The following is a 25533-nucleotide window of genomic DNA, read 5'->3' as shown; positions in this document are numbered from 1 at the left end:
GGAATGAGGAGGAATAAGGATAAGAATAAAGCGGGAGAGGTCGTCTCTGCCCGGGGAACCTCCACAGACACAGGGCCCAAAAGGGGGCTGGTCTCTTCTTAACAGAACAGTTTTGACTTATAAGTAGGACAAAGACAGGGCACCTGGGTGCCTCAGTTGGTTAGGTGTCTGCCTTCGGGTCAGGTCATGGTCCCAGGGTGCTGGGATCAAGCCCCGCATCAGGCTCCCTTCTCAGCGGGGAGCCTGCTTTGCCCTCTCCCTCTGCTTGTGCTTTCTCTCTGTGTCAAATATATAAATATGTATATATATATTTAAACTTTTTTCTTTTTAAAGATTTTATTTATTTATTTGACACAGAGAGATCACAAGTAGGCAGAGAGGCAGGCAGAGAGAGGAGGAAGCAGGCTCCTCGCTGAGCAGAGAGCCCGATGTGGGGCTCGATCCCAGACCCTGAGATCATGCCCTGAGCCGAAGGTGGAGGCTTAAACCACTGAGCCACCCAGGCGCCCCTATATAAATATTTTTAAAAAATAGGAATAGGACAAAGTCACTGCTTAAATACCTTTATTATTTTTTAAAAATTATTTGGACATTGATATCTCTGCAAAATACTTCTCCCGTCCCAAACCCTCAAACCCTTTCCACATGTCCTCCCTAAAGAAACAAAATATTCATACTTTGTGCCCCTTCATATCTAATTTTTAAAAACATGTAAGATTCAAAATCAAATATTCTTTCCCAGAACTTGTTAGTAATTTTAAACCACAATGCAACATACTTAATGGCATTTCTTTTTAAAAATTAGCTTATCAGACTATTTTATGAGAAAAAAAACTCAATTCAAGGCCTTAGAATATAAATTCCCTGTTTCTGAAAGCAAAAGACACTGAAAAGCCCCTTTGCTCCCCTGGAGTTTGTGAGATCCACATTACCAACAGAACCAGCACACAGATGGGACTTTCTACTTCATATTAGGCATTGCTTACTTTTGGGCTGCAGCTGAAATGCTGTATAGTTTAAAAGTAGGGGCAGGTGGGAAGGGATAATTCCAGCACAGAAGAGAGACAAGGCTAGGGGCGCAGAATGGAGGCCTTCTGAGCAGTGGGAATCTCTAAGATCCCACCTCACGGCAGGTTTGGGGTGGAGGAAGACGGTAGAAAATCTGCAACCTGCACTGATTTCTTACTGAACACAAATGTCAACCAAAACTATTGCACATAGTACCAATGGCATGTAAACCGCTGAGAAGGTTCAGGAAAAGGTAACCCCGGGTAGGGATGATCCCCAAAGTTCCTTTGAGGACTCAAGAGAAAGAAAAGGGTTGATGTCGATTGTTCGGGAATTACTAAGAGGAGGTGGACAGATAATGCCTTCCCTGTCCTCAACCACGCAGATGTTTACGCAAACAAAGCTTCATCACAGATGCACCCAGAAGATCTAGCAAAAGTATCACTTCTTCATTTTCCCCAATACAACAGGTACACTTCATTACCTCGCTAAAAAAAGGAAGGAAGAAATCCTAGGGTCGAACCTGGCCGTTCTGGCTAGCTGAATGGGAGAAGTGTTTGCATATGTCTTTCCTGTGTGCTGGACTGACCGAATGACCTCCAGTTCCGCACGGACAGGGTCCCGATGATCTCCAGGAAGGGAGCTCACCCCTTAGGTTCCGAGTGGGGCCTCCCTCTAGCCTTCAAGGAGCTTGCAAAATTCAGCCAAGCTGGGTGAGCACACTGTGAGAAGGAACGGACGGCTCGTGCAGCCTGGGAAAGCACGGCCCCACCGTGTCCTCTACTCACAGGATGCCTGCCGGCTACACGGGGGACAAGCCAGCGTGGTCTCGGTACTATGCCATCAGCTGGTGGGACCAGAGCCAGCTATCCTGATGCCTGGAAGTTTCAGAATCAAGAAAACATCGGACTCCTCTCTGCCAAACGGACGGGAATCCTTTTTCCACTGCGGTCACTGGGGCTCCAACGTTCTGGGGCCTCCAAGATCCTGGCCTCCCTACAGGGGTCAGTCTCACGTCTGCCCAAAGCCTTAGGATGACACTGCCTTGGTGTCCTGGCACCACTGCCTAGTATCCCAAGTATTTCTCCTTGAAGGCTTCCCCGAAATTCAGTCTCAGTCACGTACAGTACAAAGGTTGTCAAAAGGAAAGTCACTTTATAAGAATACACCATATCCCCAAAACTCCTGTAGATCGAGGGGCCGCATGTGTGCTTACGCTGACCCTGGATATGCAGCTTTCAGCCCGTTTTGCTCCTGTGGGTTCCAGCTCTCCCTCCTGAATTCTGAGCAAGTCTCGTAAACCGCCAACAGATGCGATGCCCCAAATGATGCCAACCTATTAAGCTTTTTAAAACGTTAAAAAACACCTCCCCCCCAAAAAACCACACCCCGCCCACACACACCCACACATACATTTTGGCACGTGAGCCTTGAGTTATTTGAGCGTGTTCATGTTCCCACCCCTCCCCCAACATTTCAGAGTGCTGCTTCGGGAGAACAGCGGCCCCTTGGGCTCAATGGAGAAGGTCGCCTCGGAGCACTGTTGTCGTGAGTAGCAAAAGGAGAGGTACAAATGCTAACCCGGCCCCAAAGACAGCTCTCAGGTTTAGCACTAGAGTGGATGCGATGCTGCAAAACTTTTGTACCAGGATGACTAGTTTGAAACTGCTGGTTGATTAAATATACATTTACATATAGATATAGGTATAAAAATTACTAAGTCAACATTTGCTGTTTTCAATGTGAAAACGATAAAATGTAGTTCTGAATAATTGTGCATTTGCCATAGGGTCCTTGTTAAAGGGACCATAAAAATAATTTTGTAATAAAAAAACTCTTTTTTTTTTCTTTCTTTTTTTTTTTTTTTTTAAAGTTTAGTATTGCCCTCAAGTTCAAAAGTTTGGAGCAAACGTGCTGAGTGGAGCAGGATCATAATCTGTTCCTGCCAGGGATCTGGAAGCCTTAAAATTCAGTGATCCCCGATGGCAGGCCCAGGGAACCTGCCAGCCACTGAATGGGTCGGCGTGAACACGGCGGGGCTGGGCAGTGCCAGGTGACCCCATGAAGCAGCCTCTGCCTCCCGTTTCATTGGCAGATGCTGCTGTAGCTCCCCGAATTCCTGCACAGAGCTCTGGGGAGGATGGGGGAGACATGTGTGCTGGGGCTCTGCCTTCTCTTAAGCTACCAGACTAAGCAACTGGGGGTAGGGGAGGGGGCAGCGCACAGGGCTGGGGCCTGGGCAGAGACCACTGAGCACCAAGGCTGAGAGTGACCGGGGTGGGGGGGCTGCTGACCTTCTAATTGGTTGGAGGTGGGGATGGAGGAAGGAATGGGCCTCATGGGCCTTTCGGTGATACAGAAGTTAGCTGTGCAGGAAGGAAAAGTGCATTTAAGGTAGCTTAAAACCAGATGAAGACCAAACTGCCGCAGAGAGCGGGGAAGAGCGGAGAACGCTCCCTGCATCTGCCCCGCTGGTTGGCCATGCTCCTTGGATTCTGTGGGTTAACATTCATGCTTTCCAATGCGAGTCTGCTCGTGAAGAAACAGGAACACACGTTCTCCTGGTTCTGGCAGGTACACAATTTTCTTGGCAAAGTTCTTTTTTTTTTTCTTTTTTTTCTTTTTTTTTTTTTTGCCAAGTTCAGTTTTATTTGGTTCCTGCTCTGAACCGCTGTCACCGGAACTCGTAGATGGGCGCGCTGTGTTCAGGAACGTGAGTTAGATTGAGAGACTGATACCTGCAGTGCGGGGAGAGAGAGAAATGGAGGCAGTCTAAGCAGCCTGAAGACAGAACAAAGGTGCGGAACCCCCTCCCCGCCACCAGAGCGCCCGGCAGGCCCCAGGCTGGAACCAGAAGGCATCACAGAGCTCGGCGGCCGCACCAAGATTGGTTCTCTTTCTGTTTCTTTGGTTCATTCTCCTGAGCTCTACCTACAAGAAGCTGCTTCTAGGTCTCGTGCTCTGACCACGAAGCAGTTAGGGTACCTCTTATGAAAGGAGAGGCGGGGGGCACCTGGGTGGCCGAGTGGGTTAAGCCTCTGCCTTCGGCTCAGGTCATGATCTCAGGGTCCTGGGATTGAGCCCCACATCGAGCTCTCTGCTTGGCAGGGAGCCTGCTTCCCGCCCCCTCTGCCTGCCTCTCTGCCTACTTGTGATCTCTGTCTATCAAATAAATAAATAAATAAAATCTTTAAAAAAAGGAGAGGCGTACAAGCTCTGGGCTTTATCCCTGACCTCCACTCTGCCTCCTTCTGTTGTCCAGCACTCATCCTCTCCAGGAACATCGGGCTGGACCAGCCTCAGGGCCTCATGGGGAGCAGAGGCACACCCCACGACTGCTCAAGGAATACAGGGACTTCCCAGCCAACCCCAAAGCCTATGTTACCATTCACTGCATTTTCTCGCCTTCCTAGATACGGCTACAGGGCTTTGAGAACATCAGAGTTCTGAGGTATTTGTTTTCGACTCACTGGTAGGTGCTCCAAGGAGTTAAGCAGATGAAGGAGAAACAGAGGCTGGGACAATCCGCACACGGGGATGATAACCCCCAGGGGACAATCAGAGTTGACAGGGTAGATGCTAGCTCTCCCCTTTCTTGTTTCACATGGGAGTGAGGAGGAGCATGGGAAAAAGCAGTTTATTTCTCACCAAAAAAAAAAAAAAAAAAAAATGAGGAAAAACTCGTGTATTAGCTATCAGAATATATGAATCCAAATCACAAGACCCCACTTCATACCCACTAGGAGAGCAATAATCGTAAAGACATCATAACAAGCGTTGGGGAGGACATGGAGAAACTGGAACCCAAACTGGAACCCAGTACGTCACACGCTTTGGTGGTTCCTTCAAAAGTCAGGGAATTACTGTATGACCCAGCAATTCCATTCCCGGGTCTATGCCCGAAGGAATTGAGAGCAGAAATTCAAACAGAAACTCAAACAGATACTTATACACTCAGCAGCATTAGTCACAACAGGCAGAAGGGGGAAACAACCCTGCAACTGATGAACGAAGAAGTAAAATGTGGTACAGCATTCCCCTCCTTATCTGGGAGGATACGTTCCCCAGTGGATACCAGAAACTGTGCATAGTACTGGATCCTACGTATGCTGTTTCCTTGTACAGAAACCTATGATAAAGTACAGTTTATTAAGTCAGGCACAGTAAGGGATGAACAACAACTAGTAATAGAAATTATAACAATATTTGGGATGAAAGTTACGTGAATGTGATCTGTCTCTCTCTCGAAATCTCTTATTGTCCTGTTGTCACCCTTCCTGTTCTGAGGATTGCGGGTGGGGGGCATGCCTGCGTGAGGAGATGAGGTGAGGGAGGCAGGCACGTGACCACTGACCATCATCTGCCTCTGGACTGTGCTGACCGCAGATAACCAAAACCACGGAAGGCAAAACTGCAGATGAGGGGCTGCTGTCCATCCGTACCACGGAAAATTATCTAGCAGTTAAAATGAAGGGCTGACCCATGCTGCCACATGGCCGAAGCTTTGAGCACCAGGCTGGGTGTAGGAAGCCGGACACGAAGGCCGGTTCGTCACGTGTATGAGGCTCCCTTTACAGAAAATGTTGGGAATAGGCGTGTCTGTATGGAAAGATGGTCAGTGGCTACCTCGGGCTAGGAGGAGATGGGGACTCGAGGCTGAGGGCTAAGGGGCATAGGGTTTCTGGTTGCGGTGGTGGGAGTGATGGCTGCACAACTGGGAACATTCAGGATGACCGCATTGCACGCTTTCAGTAAGTGCATTGTATGGTATGTGAATTCTCTCCATCGAGCTATTACTTTAAAAAGGCTATAACAGGTTTGAAAAACTCCTTTGAAAACAGGGCAATTACTGAAACCCTGGTAATTGGGGCACTGATTTGCAGATCTCATTTTGCTGCTACTGAACAAGGAACCTGAGTCAAGCCAGTGAGAGACATCACTCGCAAGTCGCCGAAGCAGGAAACATTTGGAAGGGGATACAGTGCTCCTACATTCGGAGAGGAAATCAGGTATTTTGCGACCAGGTTCCTTCTTCAGGTCCAGCAAGGTGCTTGGAGCAGCAGCAATGGGTCAGGAGAGTCCCCAGAAAGGGACCAGAGCCAGCACTTGAGGTGGCACTCCACCTCTCACCTCAGACGAAACATGGGGCAGGACTGCCAGCTCCCATGGAGGCCCCTCGGTCACCAGACTGAGACCAGAGCGCATGGGGCCAGCATGTGAGGACCGTGACCCCAAAACCGGAAAGGCTGCTAACAGCAAAACTCACCCTATCTGTAGCTGGAGCCTACGGTTTCGTTACTGATTCAATTTGGGAGAAAATACGAGAGTGGCCAAGGCTGGGAGAAATGCTGCTGATAACAGAAGTGCCTGAAAGCTCTGAGCAGTGAGTTTCTTCAGCGAGCACCCTGAGATTTACTCTGCTCTGTGGTTAGGGATAGGAGTCCCTCCACGAGCAACTGAGATCATTCAAAGAGGCCCCCACGTGCAGACAGAGCACAGAAGCTACGCAGAAACAGGTGGAGAGGGTTTTGGACTCGGCAAGCAAAGGGAGAACCCGGGGTGAGGGACAGCGGCAAGCCGCCCCTTTCGCCTCTGGGGTACCTTACCATTCTGAACTCCTATGGTAATAGTAGCCCTCTATGGAGGCTGCCGACTTCTGGAAGCAGATGTAATAGAACCCAGCAAAGGAAGCGCCGCTGATGTCTTTGATCGTGTGGTCTGGGACCAGGAACTGCTCCTGCACACAGATGGAGGAAGTCAGTAACAGACGGTGTGCTCCAGCCACGTCTGGGACTCCCCGTTAGCTTTCAGGTGGTTCTCAGGCTCCAGTGTCCCATGGCCTTGCCCAGACTTGCAGGACAATGGTGGACATCTGCGCTTCAACCTGATCTGTCAACAGCATTCTAGATGCTAACACAGTAGCCTGTGTCTTGAGCTCACTGAGATCAGCAATGAAGAGAGGCTCTAGAGTCCACGCATCTTGGAAATGCCTCGATACCCACCTATGTGTCAGACCCCACTGACAGAACGACCCGGGAAGAGGAGGTTTCTGGCTCACCCCGGGAACTGGTGCTAGGCTCCTGATCACCTCTGCTTTCTGAGGGCAGATCAATCACCACTTGCCCGCGTAACACCCCCTCAAAAAGCCCGACACCTCATCCACGGCCATCAGAAGGGTACTGTTCTTGCTCGGGCACCTTGAGAAGAGGTGAGCCTGTGATCTCCCATAGCCAAGCTGAAAAGCCACATCCGGGGACCTACTCTCCCAGCAAGATGAGGTCAGTGGCCTCAGGGTCCCAGGAGGTCTACCGAAAGCCCACAGCAAGTCACGCAGAAAAGGTCTTTGGAGACCAAACAACTCCACTAGGGTTTTTTTATATTTTTTAAAAGACTCTCTCCATCCCGTCCCTAAACCTCTGAAATGATAGTTTTTAAAAATTAATTTTAAAATTAGAACCTTGCAAGATACTTCCTTTAGTGCTTTATTTGCTGGCACGGTTCCCACCAGACAGGAAGCTCGCAAGGGCACACTGGGCTTTTACCCTTTGCACTTGGCTCATGTCTGTGTAAGAAGGGACGGCGCCCGCCCCTTCCCCAAATTCTTAGCTGTACAAACTAAAGATTGGGAATAACGCTCAATGATTTGCCTGTACGGAAGCTGGCAAGATTTCAAGATAAAACCGCTTTCTCCTACAGACTGGGAACCAGGGGTTGGAAGCGGGTGTCCGCTTACAAAGTGATTTCACAAACCCGCTTCACGATTTTGCCAGCCTGTGGCTGGAACGCAGTAAATCCCAGGCTATCAAAAGAGAACACAAAAGACGTGTCAGACCAAAGCCAATCTCTTGAGTCCAGCCAGATGGAGCTCTCTGAGGGTTCGTGAGAGTGGAAAACCCAAATTCCATTCCTGGTCTCTCATTTCCTGCTGGAGGGAAGCAGGCAAGCTGAGAGCGCACTGAAGCTTGGCTAGGACGTGATGAGGGAACAGTCACTTACGTGGGTTCGCGACTGAGAGCAGGCAGTGACGGGGACGGACTCTGGGTCTCCCCTGAGTCCCCAGAACACCAGGGATGACTCAACCTGGAGAGTCAAGGGTGCTGAGGACCGATCACCCCCTCCCCCCAAGCATGAATTCATCTGCTAAACCACCGAACGGCATCACCAAAGACAAACCGCGGGGCATGGCGGCAGTTGGCCACTATAGCCTGGAGCCATGCCCACTTCTGTGAGCATGTAAAGGTGCTACACGGAGACAAGTGGTCATGAGCACAGACCCGGGGAGCAGATGGGGCGCTGGGTGCGGTGCAGGCTCTGGCTGGCCTGGGACCTTACCTTCCACCTCATGAAGACATAATCCCCATTCTTCAGCTCTTCATAATCAAAGTCATCAGAATTAAATGATTTTGCATACTGATAAAAAGCCAGAAACTTGCCCTGAAAGCAAAAAATTGAGCATGAGGACTAATGGGCGGAAGGGGAGGCCAGTGTCACAACTGTCCTCCTGCGCCCAGCAGCGAACGCCTTCGCAAAGACTTGATGGCGGCTGGATGTGCCCACAGAGCAGCAAAGGTGGAGGATGGGGGAAGGGAGCCTGAGGTCCCCATCCGTGAACTCAGGCCTGATCCACCCACCCCCTAACCGCCCCCTGCCAAGGCACCAAGGCGTGACACCTGCCTAGTTAATGCAGTCTGAGGAAAGGCCCCCTGGGTTGGGAAGGAATGTGATTCCAGGGGGCCTTTTCTCAGGACACCTTACCACAAGCAAAGCCAGGAAGGACTGGCGGGAAGATCTCCTAGTCAATCAACACGAGCCACGCAGAACAACTTAGAGCCAGCATGTCACCCCGAAGGCAGAAAAGGGCTTTACTAAAGCGGGGTCCTCTGACACAGGAACGTGGCTTGGGGCCAGCCAGTGAAGTAGAAACAGGAAGTGGGTAATATATGTTAAGTCCTTTTAAAAGCGGAGACTAGAAATAGGCTACGAAACTGTGTCTCATGATCCTATTTTTGTAAAAGAAAAAAAAAAGAAAAGAAAAGAAAAAAGAAGGTTAATACTTGTTTTAACTTCGGGTATTGTTGTTATAGATGATTTTTTTCCTTCTCCTTATCTATTTACTCAAATATTTAAAAATAAATATGCATTCATTTTATGAGAAAATACCTAAAATAAGATTTAAGATACAGAATTTGTGACACGTATATTTCTTTTTCTTTTCTTTTCTTTTCTTTTTTTTTTAAAAGATGTTTATTTATTTGACAGAGAAAGACACAGTGAGAGAGGGAACACAAGCGGGGGAGTGCGAGAGGGAGAAGAAGGCTTCCCGCTGAGCAGGGAGCCTGATCGGGGGCTGGATCCCAGGACCCTGGGATCATGACCTAAGCTCAAGGCAGACGTTCAAGGACTGAGCCACCCAGGCGCCCCGACACGTGTATTTCTATTCTAACTGGATTAAGTATATGGAATCTTGACTTTAGGGCACCACTGTGATACTGACTTCAAGTATAAGGAAAACTTGAGGGTGAAAAACAAGGTCTCTGATTCCAATTGACAGGCGGTCCTGGTTTTACTGCACTTTACTTCATTGCTCTTTGGAGATACTGCATTTTTAAAAAAGATTTATTTATTAGCGGTGGGGAGAAGGTGAGGAATAGAGAAACTCGAGCAGACTCCACGCTGAGTGCAGAACCCAATGCAGAGCTCGATCTCATGACCCTGAGATCATGACCTGAATGGAAACCAAGAGTTGGATGCTTAACCAACTGAGCCACCCAGGTGCCCCAGATGGTGCATTTTTTTTTTTTTTTTAAATAAATTGAAGGTTCGTGGCAACCCTGTGTTGAGTAAGTCAGTTAGTACAATTTTTCCAACAGCATTTGCTTCCTTTGTGTCTGTGTGTCACATTTTGGTGATCCTTGCAACATTTCAAACTTTTTCATTACTCTGATCTGTGATGAGTGATCTTTGACGTTACTAATGGAATTGTTTTAGGGTGTTACCAACTTCCCCCAAATAAGACAGCAAACTTCATCAATAAATGCATGTGTTCTGACTCTTCCACTGATTGGCCATTCCCCCATCTCCCTCCCTGTCTCCTCAGGCTTCCCTCTTCCCTGAGACACAACAATATTGAAATGAGGCCAATTAATAATCCTACCACAGCCCCCAAGTGTTCAAGAGAAAGGAGGAGTCACATGTCTCTTACTTAAAATCAAAGGCTAGAAATGACTGAGCATCTCAGAAGCTGAGACAGGCGGACGGCTAGGCCTCTTGCACCAGTAAGCCAAGTCGTGAACACAAAGGGAAAGTTCTAGAAGGACATGAGAAGGGCCTTAGAGGGAACAGATGAATGATAACAAAGCCGTTTAGTGGTCTGGAGAGAAGGGCAACCCAGCACCAACACTGGCTTCAGCCCAAGCCTAACACAGAGCAAGGCCGTGACTCCCTTCAGTTCGGGGAAGGCTGGGAGGTGAGGTAGCGGCGGGAGAGGCTGAAGCTGGTGGAGGCTGGTTCAGGAGGACTGAGGAACAGCGTGGTCTGCGTACCACAGATGGGCAGGCTGAAGCAGCATGCGCTGACGGAGAGGCTGCAGCAAGTTCTCCAGAAGATTCCAGACCCTCATTAAGCTAATACACTACACTAAACAACCACACTAAGTAACAGACTCTGAACATAGACGAAACTGCTTTCTGTCGGTGGAGACGCCATCCGGGACTATCATGGCTGGAGAGCAGCCAACACCCGGCTTCAGAGTGTCGAAGATGAGGGCGACTCTCCTGCCCGGGGCTGAGGCAGCTGGTGACTTCAGTGAAGCCGACGCTGCGGGCCATTCCGAGAACCTTACGACCCTTAAGAGTCATGCTAAGTCTACTCCGCCTGTGCTCTAGAAAGGGAACAAAGCCTGGATGACAACACGTCTGTTTACAACATGGTTTACTGAATATCTTAAGCTGAATGTTCATACCGCCTGCTCAGAAAAAAAAAGTGCTCGACAAGGCACCGGGTCACCCAAGAGCTCCGATGGCGATGGATGGTGAGACTTCCGCTGTGTTCAGGTCTGCTAACACAGCACCCATTCAGGTCTGCTAACACAGCACCCACTCTGCAGCCTGTGGAGCAAGAGCTCATTTCAACTTTCAAGGCTTTTTATTTAAGAAATAGACTTCAGAAGGCCCTAGCTGCACAGAGAGTGATTCCTCTGACGGATCTGTGCAAAGTAAACTGAAGACCTTCTGGAAAGGATCCACCATTCCGGATACCATTAAGAACCTTTGTGATTCACAGGAAGAGTTCAAAATATCAGTACAGGAGTTTGGAAGAAGCGGATTCCAACCCTACAGATGACTGTGAGGCTTCGAGACTTCAGTGGGGGCAGTCACTGCAGATGTGGTGGCAACAGCGAGAGAACCGGAAGCAGAAGCGGAGCCTGAAGATGGGCCTGAGTGGCTGTGAGCTCACGATGGAACTTGAACAGAGGAGCTACTTCTCCTGGAGGAGCCAAGAACGTGGTTTCCTGAGATTGAATCTACTCCTGGTGAAGATGCTGTGAAGACTCTAAAAACAACAAAGGACTTAGAATATGACATGAACTTAGCTGGTAAAGCAGCAGCAGGGGTTGAGAGGACAGACTCCAGTCTGGAAGGAAGTTCCATGGTGTATAAAATGCTATCGAACAGCATCCAGGGTCACAGAGAAATCATCCACAAAAGAAAGAGCCCCCATCACGGTGGTCAACTTCATTGTTATCTTGTTTGGAGAAATAAATGGCCAGAGCCACCCGAACCTTTGGCAAGCGCCCCACCGCCAGTCAGCAGCCATCAACACTGAGGCGAGACCCTCCACCAGCAAAAAGATTAGGATTTGTGAAAAGCTTAGAGGATGCTGAGCATTTCTCAGTCTTTGAGTTTTTTTAAATTAAGGTGTGTACATTGTTGTTTTAGACCTAATGCCATTGTGCCATTCACAGGCTATAGTATCACGTAAGCGTAAGTGTTATATCCACTGGGAAAACAAAACGATTTCATTTGACTCACTTTACTGCAATAGTCACTTTATTGCGGTGGTCTGGAACAGAACGGAGCCCGCCATGTCTCCGGGGCACGCCTCTGTCAGCCACTGGCCAAGCCCTGACACACGGGGATCCCACATGGGACACTGGGACACCAGCGTGGGCTGGAAAAGGTACAGGAAATGGAGTACTGCAAAGGTGCCCAGACTGCTGGGTGAGGAAGGGCCCAGAGGCTCCTCATCCTAACATACCAAGGGCAGCCTTCTTCGTCCCCATGTCACTTAAAATACGTCAGTCCAGCCTAATGAAGGAGATCCAGATATTTTCCAGTGTTCTAGTGGAAGTCTGGCACACTAACAACTGGTTTCCAGGTAGTTAAATTGCCACGGACCTAGCTTAGAACTGACTTTTCACTGAGTCTCAAAGACCTCGCCTTTTTGGCAGAACTGATTTGAGATGGAAAACCCCGGTTAAACAGGAGATAGGCTGTGGCTCTGTACAAGGAAGAGCCTTCCTGCTGGGGCTGTCTGAGAGAGAAGCGACCCATCTCATGAGGCCTTGAGCAGCACGGAAGAACCTGCATCGGTCAGGCTGGGACCAGACAGCAGCGGGAGCCCCTCCAACTCTGTTCCTGATGCCGGCTCCACGCACACCGCTCAGGCTCCCCAATTCCCTCTTGTTCATTCCCTTGTGTTGCACACACACAAAGGACTGACTTTCGGTGTCTATTTGTGACAACAGGTAAAACATGTAACTTACCAAAATGGTTTTAAAAGCTCGTTTAAATTGAATTGAAATTCAGCATCTGAAGGATGTTCCTTTCCGATCTCAAGTAGAAAACATGAACAAGCAAAGCGGCTAACCTACAATGAGGTTATCTTGGATGAGGGTCTGTGGTAGGGAGTCCTGTCCAAGCACTATCATGTTGGAATCAGGAGAGAGCTCGGACAGGCCAGGTGAGAGGTGCAGTGGGAAGCCTGAGGCGTTCTAGAGTTTTCGTTACAGACTCAATCACTCTGGGTGGGTTTAGAGGGTGAGCACATTGGACTTCCTCAGTGTTAAACCAAAATTCACTGGAGTGCTTGGCTGGCTCTTTGGTGGGGCGTGCGGCTCTTGATCTCAGGGCTGTAGGTTTGAGCCCCATATTGGGTGCAGAGATTACTTACAGATAAAATCTCAAAAAACTAAAAACTAAAAAAATAATAATAAAATAAACCAAAATGCACCATGGCCATGGTCAACTAAGCCAGAAGGCTATTACGACAGGCTGGGAAATGGATTTTTGAAGGCATAAACTTGTATGAAAGCCAACGAAAAGATTTGAGCACGGTGACTCTAAGTTGTCTCAAAATGTTCAATAATGGTGAGTCAGAACACACCCCACACAGGACAGTCAGAAGTGGGGGCACTGGAGTTTCCAGTGGCATCCTGATGATGCTGAAGTTGTGACCGTGCGTGTCGGTCTGGAGCTGGGTAAGAACCCTGCCCCCCCACCGCCAGGGCTCTCCCCACACGGAGATGCCAGCGGAGAAGCAGCTTTCTAGAAACTGCATCTCTACTTCACACTGACCCCAAAGACAAAGGCCATTGCTCTGTGTCTCCCAGGGCTCCCCACATACAGGGGATGAGAAAGGAATGGTGTACAGGCGCAAAGGACAGGGGACAATGATAAGACCCAGAGAGCGAAGTTCCTTGACTTTCCAGCAGAGCCTGGGGGGCCCCGAGGAGACCAAAGACCTACTCACCCAGTGTTTCCGATCCACATCCTCGTCTGCATCCCACTTCCGCGTTAAGAAAGGGTGTTTTTTGCTGATTATTTCTCCTTCAAAGAAGGTCGTAAGGGTTGGATACTCCTATGGTAAAAACCCAAGTATCAGAATAAGGTCTCAAACAGGAGTTTTTACCTTTCCCAAAGGAAAAAAATCAACCTGACTTTAACTTATTCCCAGGACTCTGACAAAATGATCACACTGCTAAGCAATGACCTTTGGGTCAGTCCAGCAATCTGTCAATGGCAGCAGCGTCAACGTGACCTGGGTGCCCAGAGAGCCTTCTGGACTTTATGGAGTTTGCCAGAAGAGGAGAACCCTCCTTCGACTTCACTTGTTACTTACTGCTCCCTAAGAAAAGAATTTTGGACAAGTGCATTCCGAATGTGCTAGAATACAAAGCAGATAGTAACTAAGTAGAATTTACTTCGCAAGGAATTTACTTTCCATTCTTCAGGATTCCAGGGGTGGGTGTTTTGTTTTGTTCTCTTGCAGAATACTTTGGTATATTAGGGTACATTTAATTCTATCATATGAACTAAGACCATCCACTCTAAGGAAAATACATGTAAATTACGTCTGTGATGGAAAATCACAACAACAGAAACAAATACCATGGGGAAAAAAATAAGCTGTCATCCTAACCGAGTGTTTAGAATACTCCCATCAATTTTATTTGCTATTTGGTCACCTGCTAATAAGGAGGCACCCAAGATTTTGAAAAAAACTAATGGAAGAAAAAGTTCACACTTAACGTCCACCATTTCTCTGCATTTATGAAAAAGCAACCAACTGACCAACCAACCAGGCAACCCCTCAGCCCAGCCTGCCAGGCCCTGGTGTTTCCTGGAAACGTGGTAATGATGGTCACTGGCCCGGCAAGCCATGGATTACAGTCCTAATGTCCCTGGGACCACATAGGTCCCACTTTCTTCTCCAGACCCTAGGTAGGCCCCTCTTATTCTGCATCAGACACCTACACGTGTTTAAAATAAATCTGTGGGGCGCCTGGGTGGCTCGATCTACTCAGGTTATGACCCCAGGGCCCTGGGATTGAAACCCACAGCAGGATCCCTGCTCAGTGGGAAGTCTCCTTCTCCCTCTGCCTGCCTTTCTGTCTCTATCAAATGAACAAATAAAATCTTTTTTTAAAATTTTGTTTTAAAATTTTTTTAAGATTTTATTTATTTATTTGACTGACAGAAATCAGAAGTAGGCAGAGAGGCAAGCAGAGAGGGAGAGGGAAGCATGCTCCCCACTGAGCAGAGAGCCCGATGTGGGACTCGACCCCAGGACCCCGAGATCATGACCTGAGCCAAAGGCAGAGGCTTAACCCACTGAGCCACCCAGGCAACCCTGGAAACCTAATTTTAAAGGTATAAACTAGAGGTATCTGGCTGGCTCAGTCGGTCGAACATGTGATTCTTGCTCTCAGGGTTATGAGGTCGAGCCCCATGTCGGGTGTCCAGATTACTTAAAAATAAAATCTTTAAAAATAAATAAATAGGGGCGCCTGGGTGGCTCAGTGGGTTAAAGCCTCTGCCTTCGGCTCAGGTCATGATCCCGGGGTCCTGGGATCGAGTCCTGCATCGGGCTCTCTGCTCAGCAGGGAGCCTGGTTCCTCCTCTCTCTCACTGCCTGCCTCTCTGCCTACTTGCAATCTATCTCTGTCAAATAAATAAATAAAATCTAAAAATAAATAAACAAATAAATAAAGGGGTGCCTGGGTGGCTCCATCAGTTAAGCATCTACTCAGGTCAGGTCAAACCTGCTCAACGAGGAGTCTGCTTCTCTCTCTCTCTGCCCATCCCGCTGTTTGTGCTCTCTCTCACTCTCTAATAGATAAAATTTTTGAATAAATAAAATAAAAGTATAAACTAAATCATGCTTATCTGTTTTAGGGAGATCTACTAAGAGAGAAAGTTCTGGATCAGTTAGTATCTGACTTGAGGGTTGTTTTTTTTTTTTTTTAAGACTTTATTTATTTATTTAACAGACAGAGATCACAAGTAGGCAAGAGAAGCAGGCAGAGAGAAAGGAGAAAGCAGGCTCCCAGGACCTTGGGACCATGACCTGAGCCGAAGGCAGAGGCTTTAACCCATTGAGCCACCCAGGTGCCCCCTGACTTGAGATTTTAAATGGAAAGCTACATGTGTGGATTTTCTGAGGTTTGAGCTTTAACATTTTTTTTTTAAGCTTCCACAAAAAAAGACAGAAAGGAAAAATGATAAAGCGGTCATCTTGCAGTACAAGGAAGATACTTATGGCCCAAATGCACGTTTTCCTAATGAACTGATTCTGCGCTGGAAATATTTCGGGCCATGTATCAAGGGGACTGCGAAGTACCCCCAAGCTCTGAGAATTAAAATAAAAGAAACAATGCCTGATGAATGAGTCAATAGGTTCAGAAGTTACCAGAGAGATGAATTGTCTCCCAGGGTAGGACCAGGAGATTCAAGCACTTGCATAGAGCCAGACTGGCGGTAACTTTTAAAGCCAAAAGAAGAACTCTTGTTTGCAGGAGGGACATCAAGACAATGACTCAGAGAGGAAGAGACGAAGCCAGCAACCCCCGACCCCCAAGGCAGGCAAGGGCTTCTATGAGGGTCCAGCTGTGGTCAGGTGTTCAGGTCGTCCAAACCACTCCCCACACGGATTCCAGGCTGACCAAAACCTCTCCGGTGATGGTTCTGGCTTTCCATGTAGACCCTCTTCCTGGGGCATTAATACCCAATTGGCTACTAGGTCAGAGGGAACTTCTGGAACATGCACGTACCTCAGTTCAGAAATGAGTAAATGCGCACTCTTGTGTATATATCCGTCTCGGCAAGTTTGGTTAGTGTGACTTATCTCCTTGGTTCAGACAAGTCTGCCCAATCTCAGCAGAAACTTCCAAATTCATCTAGTGAGTGAGGGGAGGGCTAGCCCATGACTCCCTGAAGGCTGGGCTCCTAGGCCCTGTGCCAGACACGGGCCCCTTCCTGGAAATGTCCCCTCTCTCCACTGGTGGTTGGCTCAGAATTGCCAAGAAAATGTTACCTGACACCCATTCTTCACAATTCTGGGATTTCACTTCCAGAAGGCACAGTTTAAAAACTGTGCTCAGGAGCCTGCTTCCCCCTTTCTCTGCCTGCCTCTCTGCCTACTTGTGATCTCAGTCTGTCAAATAAATAAAATATTTAAAAAATAAATAAATAAAAACCATGCTCATTTGTGAATGTGAGGTAGCTAAGAGACAAAAATTACCTCCAATTTAAGAGTTCACTTTCTCAGAAGCACTGCCGTCCTCCTCTGATGAAATGCACTGTTAGCACCATACCCGAGCCTGCTGCTCATCGAGGAGAGGACCAGTCTGGACGGCCACGCGCTCATGAGGCTGCCAGACTGGCCTGGGAGGGTGGTCTCCCCACACCAGCCATGAGCCTAAGGGCTCCCCACCCCAGAGCCTGACCACCCATGACTCAGACGTGTTTCCCTCTGTTAGGGTGAATTGCTCCTGGGGGATGCCGTTTCAGGATTCTTTTTTGTTTTTTAAAGATTTTATTTATTTATTTGAGGGAGAGAGAAAGAGAGCATGAGAAGGAGGAGGGTGAGAGGGAGAAGCAGACTCCCTGCCAAGCAGGGAGCCCAATGCAGGACTTGATCCTGGGACTCCAGGATTATGACCTGAGCGGAAGGCAGTCGCTTAACCAACTGAGCCATCCAGGTGTCCCCGTTTCCGGATTCTTCTTTTTTTTTTTTTTTTTAATTTTATTTATTTATTTATTTATTTGTCAGAGACAGAGGGAGAGAGAGTGAGCGAGCACAGGCAGACAGAGAGGCAGGCAGAGGCAGAGGGAGAAGCAGGCTCCCTGCCGAGCAAGGAGCCCGATGCGGGACTCGATCCCAGGACCCTGGGATCATGACCTGAGCCGAAGGCAGCTGCCTAACCAACTGAGCCACCCAGGCGTCCCCTGTTTCCGGATTCTTAATGGTACTCATATTTCCATGCAGCTTCCTAGGACCATAGTGGCTGGGTTTAGAGCCCATGGCAGCATTCCACGGGACAGATTCTGCTGGGTCTTCATGAAGCTAAATGTTTACGTTCTGCACTCAGCAGACACACCTGGCTGTCAACCGGCTGAGCATACTGTTTCCCACTGCCCTCAATTCAAAGGCTGGAATCCTTCATTTTCTACCCCTACTCTACTGGGTAAGTTTCTGGAGGCGAGGAACAGGTTACCTCTTCATCCCAACGACAAACGTCACGGAAAATTCTCAAACTTCTAATAGAGAAGGGGGAGGACCCGAGGGAATCAAAGAGACAGAAACAATTGTTCCAAGGTGAAGGTTGTTCAGGGCCTTAGTTAGTATCCCTCCATTTGTATCAGGTTAGAGTCCTCCTCTTGCTCTTACGTTGTTTCCTCCCCTCCTAGGATGAGCCCCTGGAGTAGATGGAGTGGGTCTAGTTTATCCTATCCTTTTTTTTTTTTTTAAAACATTTTATTTATTTACTTCTTTGACAGACAGAGATCACAGGTAGGCAGAGAGACAGGCAGAGAAGAGAGGAAGGGAAGCAGGCTCCCTGCCTAGCAGAGAGCCTGAAGTGGGACTCAATCCCAGGACCCTGGGATCATGACCTGAGCCCAAGGCAGATGCTTTAACCCACTGAGCCACCCAGGCGCCCCATATCCTATCCTATCTTATCCTACTCTATTTACTAACCCAGTCGTGCTCGCTTCGGCAGCACATATATTTACTAACCCAGTCTAGTTGACGTGCACCATCACACGGGTTGCGGGTCTGCGTGGTGATTCGACAATGCTAAACCTTGTGCTGTGTTCACCACAACAGTAGCAGAGTGGGTATTTTTCATTCTCATTTTACAGATGAGGAAAGAGAAACAAAAGCTCACGGCCCCAGCAAGGGACAGAGAAAGGACGTCCCTCCAAGTCTTCCCAAGGCTTGGTGGAGCTGGGCCACGGACAGGGAGGACTGGTCAGGCCCACACCATGGAAGCCAGGTCAGGCCCAGGTCCTCATGGAGGAGTTAGGCAGCTGGGCTCCATCCCCTCCTTATCTTCCTGCTGACTCATTAGCAGGGAAAGAATGGATGCTCTTTCTTGCTTTCCATATCCCTAGGAGTTCTGAGATTTTAAAAGTTTGGTGCAGAGAAAGGAAAACCCTCTACATTTCCCTAGTAGCTTCTTGGGTTAGGATCTGGGTGATCACTTGACATTGTTACAGTGAGCGAAGGGGTTTAAGGAATGTTGAAGACCTCGGGCCTGGAAGAAACCATTAAACTTAGGATGAGAGGTAGCCACATTCCTACTCTATTTTTTTTCCCACCAAAGGATTAAGAAGAAAATCAGTAGTTTTGGGAACACTGTGACTCCTTTATAAACTTTAAAGATTTGTGCATCCGTACACTTTCCAACAGGACACATCAAAACTACATCCTTTGTGTGTGAGGTACAACTTCACAGTGAGCTTTAGTTGGGCCTCAGGGTCCACGCTCTTGGCCATTCACACCCTGAGAAGGCCACGCGTGCAGCCCACCGTCTAGTTCTGGTTCATGTGAAGGAGTGCTTACCTCAGTAAGGCCTTTTATCTTCAGGTATCCACAAAGGTACGAGTTCCCCGTGTCCACATGCTGGAAGGAAAAGGACACACAGTCTGGTTACAAATGGAGAACCCCCTGGGACAAGCTGGGGATGCTGTGGAAATCCATGTGTCCTGCGGGCACAGGCCAGGTGGGCTAAGGGAAGTCTGGAGGTGGGTGCCCACCGAGTTCGGCCAGGGCTCACCGGCCTTCAAGACCTTCAGGAGTCCGCCCTACCCATGGGCCTGTTCAGATCAAGGAAGCTGATCCCAGGACCCTCTCAACCTCCTAAGCTGAGTATCTTGAGACCGAAGTGCTTTTCTGGAGCAGTGAGCCCACACACACAGGCCTCCTGCCGGTCTCACACTAAGCACAATCCTGCATTAGTTTTTTTAAAAAAGATTTTATTTTATTTATTTATAAATAAATAAATCTCTCTGACAGAGAGAGACACAGAGAGAGAGAGGGAACACAAGCAGGGGGAGTGGGAGAGGGAGAAGCAGGCTTCCTGCTGAGCAGGGAGCCAGATGTGGAGCTCCATCCCAGGACCCCAGGATCATGACCGGAGATCAAGGTTCAGATGCTTAAGGACTGAGCCACCCACGCGCCCCTGTGCATTAGTCCTTTATGAAATGGGAAGCATATTCAGGAAAGACCTCGTACGAACATTTCCGTTATGAACCAAAATGCTGACCCCCCAGATGGGAATATATTGTTAAGTGTTCACTCTGTCCATTTCATAGATGAGCACCCGTATTTCTTGGTGAAGAGTTGGGAGACTACAATGAGCAGGGGTAACAGGCATGGGAGATTTTAAGGCTGAGTAACTACCACTTATGGGTTGCTGAGACACTGCAGGGTGCCTACCCAACAACCAATTTCCTACCTTTCCATGCTTCCAGGGCCCAGATCCTGTTCTGGCACCCACCCTGGCCCCACAGGGCTTTGTCATCCCTGATGGACCCAAGGCAGACACATGCCCCTGTTCTCTTGTGAGTCATTAGTTTAGGGGTGAGTGACCCAACCAATCAGGTATGTGTGTCAGTCTCCTGGGGGGCCTCTGGAAAAGATGCTGGCTTTTGAGGAGGCCCTCTTTCTTCCCCTGGAAGTGGCAGTACCTGTACGAGCACCCAGGCCCTCAGCAGTCATCTAGAGACCATGAGGACAAACAGGCCGGGAAATGCCAAGGATGGCAGCGGAGAAACAGAAAAGGAACGAGGCCCCTGAATGACCAATCAGGAACCAAGCCACCTCCGAGTTTCTTGTAATCAGAAGTGCTAGGTTCACTCATTCTTTTTTTTTTTTTTTTTTGGTTCACTCATTCTTTAAACTGTTTTGAGGTGGCTATGGTTTACTTACAGCTTAGTGCACCTGAACTGGTACAAATTCACCCAAATCTATACAGACTGGTCCTGAACAAGCAGATTATCACATTTTATGATAACTTGGGCTCCCTTAAAAAGCAGACCCCTGGAAAGAAAGCAAACCCAAGTACAATGCCACTGGCATGTAGATTTTAATGTTAAGCGAGGTCTCATTTTAAACAACTAGGAAAGTTTTTTGGTATTTTTCAGATTTGGAGACTTAACTACTTTCATTTACACCGTAAATCATATACTCCAGCAATCCTTAAAAACTGTAATGAGGGGCGCCTGGGTGGCTCAGTGGGTTAAGCCGCTGCCTTCGGCTCAGGTCATGATCTCAGGGTCCTGGGATCGAGTCCCGCATCGGGCTCTCTGCTCAGCAGGGAGACTGCTTCCTTCTCTCTCTCTGCCTGCCTCTCCATCTACTTGTGATTTCTCTCTGTCAAATAAATAAATAAAATCTTTAAAAAAAAAAAAAACTGTAATGAGAACAGTCAGCCAGAGGAGGTCAGCACCAAAGCAAACGGGCTTCAGTGAAGCTGAAATGCTCTCACAGTTTGGACCCCGTGACAAAGGTAGCCCATGTGAAAACTGCCAAAGCACTTGAAATATCCTCATCGGCTGGCCTTGGCCTTGGATGTGATCTAAAGTGGTTGATCTAACACGGTTCAGCAAAGGACTTTATTTAAAGGACACACAGCTCTAACCTGGGGCCTTAAATTTCATGTATGCAATTCTCACTGAATTCAATATACTTTGGGGTTTCACAGCTGCTGGAAAGGGTATCAGGTGGCCAAGATACCTGCTAATAAGATTAAAAACCGAACTGGAAGTTGGCTAACATTTTGCATGGATTATCACATGCTCAAGAATCAGAATTTCAGTTTGGCCTCCTTTCAACCATGTATCCCTCCCATTCTGCCCCAACTCATCTCGATGACAGTTGGTGAACTCAAACACAGTACAATGCAGAGACCTTACACTGAATGCCAGGCCAGCATCTCGATGAGAAAGATAACAAGGCAAATGTTTAGCAAGAACGTCTCACAGCACAGCTGTGTCCAACAGCTGCTCTTTCTTGTACCCCTTCACTGTGACCCTGGCCTTCACTTTGGTCTTGGCTCCTTGCATGGCAGAGGAGAAACAGAGTAGTTACAGTAACAATGGCAACAAGGAAAACCCAGCCAGAATCTCATGAAGGTTTGGGAAACTCTCTAAACTAGAATTAAGAGGAAAGAAAGAAGGAAGAAAGAAAGAGAGGCCCCAGAAAGCCCAAGAAAAGATGTGCAACATTGTTAGTCATTAAGGAGATTCCAATCAAAACCACAATGAGACACCACTTCACACCCACTAGCAGGACTGCGATCAAAGAGATCGGCAGTAAGTTAAAAGTGTCAGCAAGGCTGTGGGGAAACTGGACCCTCATGCGGGGCTCGTGGGAATGAAAACTGCAGTAGACACTTCGGAAATTGGTGTGGCAGCTCCTCAGAGTGGTAAGCACAGAGCTGCCATTGGACCCAGCATTCCACTCCCACGAGGAATGAAGACGGTGTCCACATGAAAGCTCATACAGCAATGTTCATTCCATCGTTAAATGGTGTCCAAAGTGGAAACCACCCAAATGTTCACCGACTGCTCAAAGACCCAACAAAATGCTATATATCCATGCAATGGATTATTATGCAATGATAAAAAGGAACAAAGCACGGCCACATCTACGATGCGGGTGAACGTTGAGGACATGATGCTCGGCAACAGAAGCTAGACACAAAAGGTCCCATAGTGTATGACTCCACATACGTGAAATGGCCAGAATAAGCAAATCTTCAGGAATGTGATGGCTAGGAGATGAGGTTTCTCTAGGGGGCTAAAATTAGGTTACAGGGATGCTTACCCAACTCTGAGTACACTAAAACTACTGACCTGAACACTTTCAGTGGGCGAGTTGCGTAGGATGCGAACTATATCTCAACAAAGCTGTTAGGAAACAAAGCAAGCAAGCAGGAAAGAGGCTGAGGTATATTCTAAGAAGGTTGAGTCCAAGAAACTGGTCCTGGCTGAAAAACCAGGGCGACGATGGGCCAATTCACAAGCCACTGACGGTCTCAGTGATGGACAAAGAGCTCACCAATCCAGATGTAGGGCGGCATTCCTGGGCATGGCCACAGCTCCCACCAGCAGACATCCTACTGAGGTTTGAGCAGGGCTTCTGCTCTGGGCTGCCCTAAGACCAGTCAGTCCTGCACCAACTCAATCACCACTTCTATTGGTTCACAAGGACATGGGCACCCAATAGGACGTTGGAAACACACGAATGACAGAAGCGGGAAGCTGCTGAAGAAGTCAAAGACCACTTCTCTTTGACACTTAGCTACTCTGCTGGTCTACCGCATCAGAAACCGTCAAAATAAACAATCGGCACAAATTCACGATCATTCCAAACACGACCCACACCAAGGACCTCACTGCTAGAATTTTACGATGTTGCCCCCACAATAAAGAAAAAAGTCTTTACCTTTATACTAAATTCTCACATTTTAAGCAAAAGACAAGAGGGATCGCTACATGAGGCATATAATTATGAAGAATGAATGAATCAGTCACAACAGTTTTCCAGTTATAACAAATGCCACGGCTCACGTGAAAAAGTTAAGTTTATGGAGCAAAGATACAATTAAAATGAAGAGGCAGTTTCCTCCACCAAAAAAGATGAAATTATTGATTTCCCCAAAACAGTAAGAAAAAAGAGGTTAATGGTGCTCTACGGTTAGGAGAAAGAAAATGTAGCTGCACTGTCTTTTGGGTGGGACACTCACTTGCTCAGAAGAGAGGCTGTCCAAAATCTACTATTTTTGAAGAGCCAAGGGCACATAAGGCAAAGACACATCTTAGGTTCTGTCCTCACGCATGGGAGCAGTAAGGTGGCACACTAGGTCCTCAGAGCTTCAGTAAAAGGCCTTTCAAGAGGGCAGATGGGGAGGGGCTTTGGGAGGTGGGGCCTCACACTAAGGAAAAAAGGGGCAAAGGGAGGAGGAAAGTGGATCCTGAGGCAGGCAAGGGTAGCTACACAGGAAGGGGTTTTGCAGGGAAGGGAGAGAAAAAAGAGTATGAACTACTGTTGATCACTACCTGGAGAAAAAAATGTCAAGTGTGTTTCTACTTGCATGAGAGGGGTGAAGTGCAGAAAAGGGCCAGAGTAGGTAAAGCTGTTGCTCCAAAGTTACCAGGGGCTGGCACCAGGTATTTAGAAATCCAGGTCAAATTGTTGGGGGGGGGGTGTACACGGACAGCAAGGAAATACTGTGTGAGAGATAATACGGGATGAGTTCGATTTCCCAGCACATGGCTATCAGAGACCAGGAGGAAGCCCTGGTTGTGGAGATAGAAGAACACAGAAAGAGGGTCCCCTGGAGCCGAGGAGGAGGAAGATGAAAGTATGGGTTGGGGAGGCAAGCCAGGGAGACTGGGAGGGGCCTGGAGGTGGCCAAAGAATGGAGGCAGGGACCATGAGAAGCCTTGAGCAGGAGGCCTGGGGCTGGGGTCAGCTGGGGTCAGCTGGGTGCCTGGGCCAGGAGAGACTGGCCACAGCTGGGGGCTGGGAGGCCAGAAGGCAAGACCCCCACAGACTTGGAGGAGCTCCACTCAGCAGCACCCAGGATGTGAGTGCCTGGTCTTGAGGGAGTAATTACCAGAAGCTAGGAATCAGTTGTGGGCTGGGGGGCGCTCAGGGGCTAATGGAGGGTGTGTGCGCCAGGTAGCCGGTCCGAGGGGACTAACCAGGCTCTCCCAAGGAAGAAATCCTGGGAGGAGGGCCTCGGGGTTTGAGGATCTCTGGAACTTAGGAAAGGGGAGGGAAGGAGGACTGTCTCAGGTCTGAGATAATTTGACATGGGCCCAGCCTCGGGTAGGGTCCCGAGTTAGGAGAAACCAGTGGAGAGCTCTTCAGGGTCTGAGAGGGACTGGAGGGGTGGGGGCTGATCTCACGGCGACAGGTCTTGGGGAGGAAGGACTCAGGTCTGAGGGTGGCCAGTCACGGGGGGGCTTCCGGATCCCAGGCAGGCCGGTCACGGGCTTCGAGTCTGGGACAGTGTTCAGGGTCTGCCAGGAGCTGCTCCCGACAGGCTCCGGTGTGAGGGGCCGGTCAGGGCTGGGGCTTGGAGAGTGTGAGACACCAGCTGGGCAGGTCCCGGGGGGTGAAGCGCCTGGTGCAGGAGGCCCGGCGGCGAGGGCCTGGTCCGCGGCTGCGGGCTCGAGAAGCCGGGGGCGGGCACGGCCCGTGAGCGCCGCGAGGAGGCCCGCGGGCCCCGGCCGGCCCGGCCCGGCGCTCACCTGCAGCACCACCTCTACGTCGTACGAGTTCCCCTTGCTCTTCTGGTGGCCGCGGAACTTGGAGCCGCTGTAGAGCAGGCTGGTGGCCACGCCGGGCTGCTGGGTGTTGATGGGCGGCGGCGGGATGAGCGAGGCCGCGGAAGCGGCCGAGGCACCGGCCGGCGGGGGACACTCGGTGCGGACCGGCATCGCGGGGTCCCCCGGAGCCAGGGCTGGGGGGAGGGGGAAAGGAACCGCCGCCGCCGCGCGGGAGCCGAGGGGGGTGGCAGGGAGGGAGGGGCCGGGGCGCGCACGCGCGGGGTGGGGGCGGAGGGGGGACCACCCGCCCGCTGCCTGCGGACCAAGCGCTCCGGCTGCCACCGGGACCCCGGGACCTGCGAGCAGGGCCTCCCTGTCCTGAGCTGAGTCCCCCTCCCCACTTGCCCTCGCACACACACCACCCTTTCGATTGGCTCAGGCGCGCCGGGGGGGAGGGAAC

General features: G+C 49.3%; 1 protein-coding gene across 1 annotated transcript; it reads right to left on the bottom strand.

Annotated features, from left to right (window-relative positions):
* Nucleotides 1-547: 547 nt before the first annotated feature.
* Nucleotides 548-25433, bottom strand: GID4 (GID complex subunit 4 homolog). The gene is made up of 6 exons (XM_044249314.1): nt 25056-25433; nt 19354-19413; nt 13759-13866; nt 8341-8442; nt 6615-6745; nt 548-3746 (listed from the first exon to the last, which is right to left on the bottom strand). The coding sequence occupies exons 1-6, from the start codon at nt 25242-25244 to the stop codon at nt 3683-3685; spliced, it is 654 nt and encodes a 217-aa protein (XP_044105249.1). The 5' UTR covers nt 25245-25433; the 3' UTR covers nt 548-3682.
* Nucleotides 25434-25533: the final 100 nt, after the last annotated feature.

This window comes from Neovison vison, chromosome 5 (genome assembly GCF_020171115.1).
Source record: "Neovison vison isolate M4711 chromosome 5, ASM_NN_V1, whole genome shotgun sequence".
Lineage (NCBI taxonomy): Eukaryota > Metazoa > Chordata > Mammalia > Carnivora > Mustelidae > Neogale > Neogale vison.
This window is presented reverse-complemented; position numbering and strand designations above follow the sequence as displayed.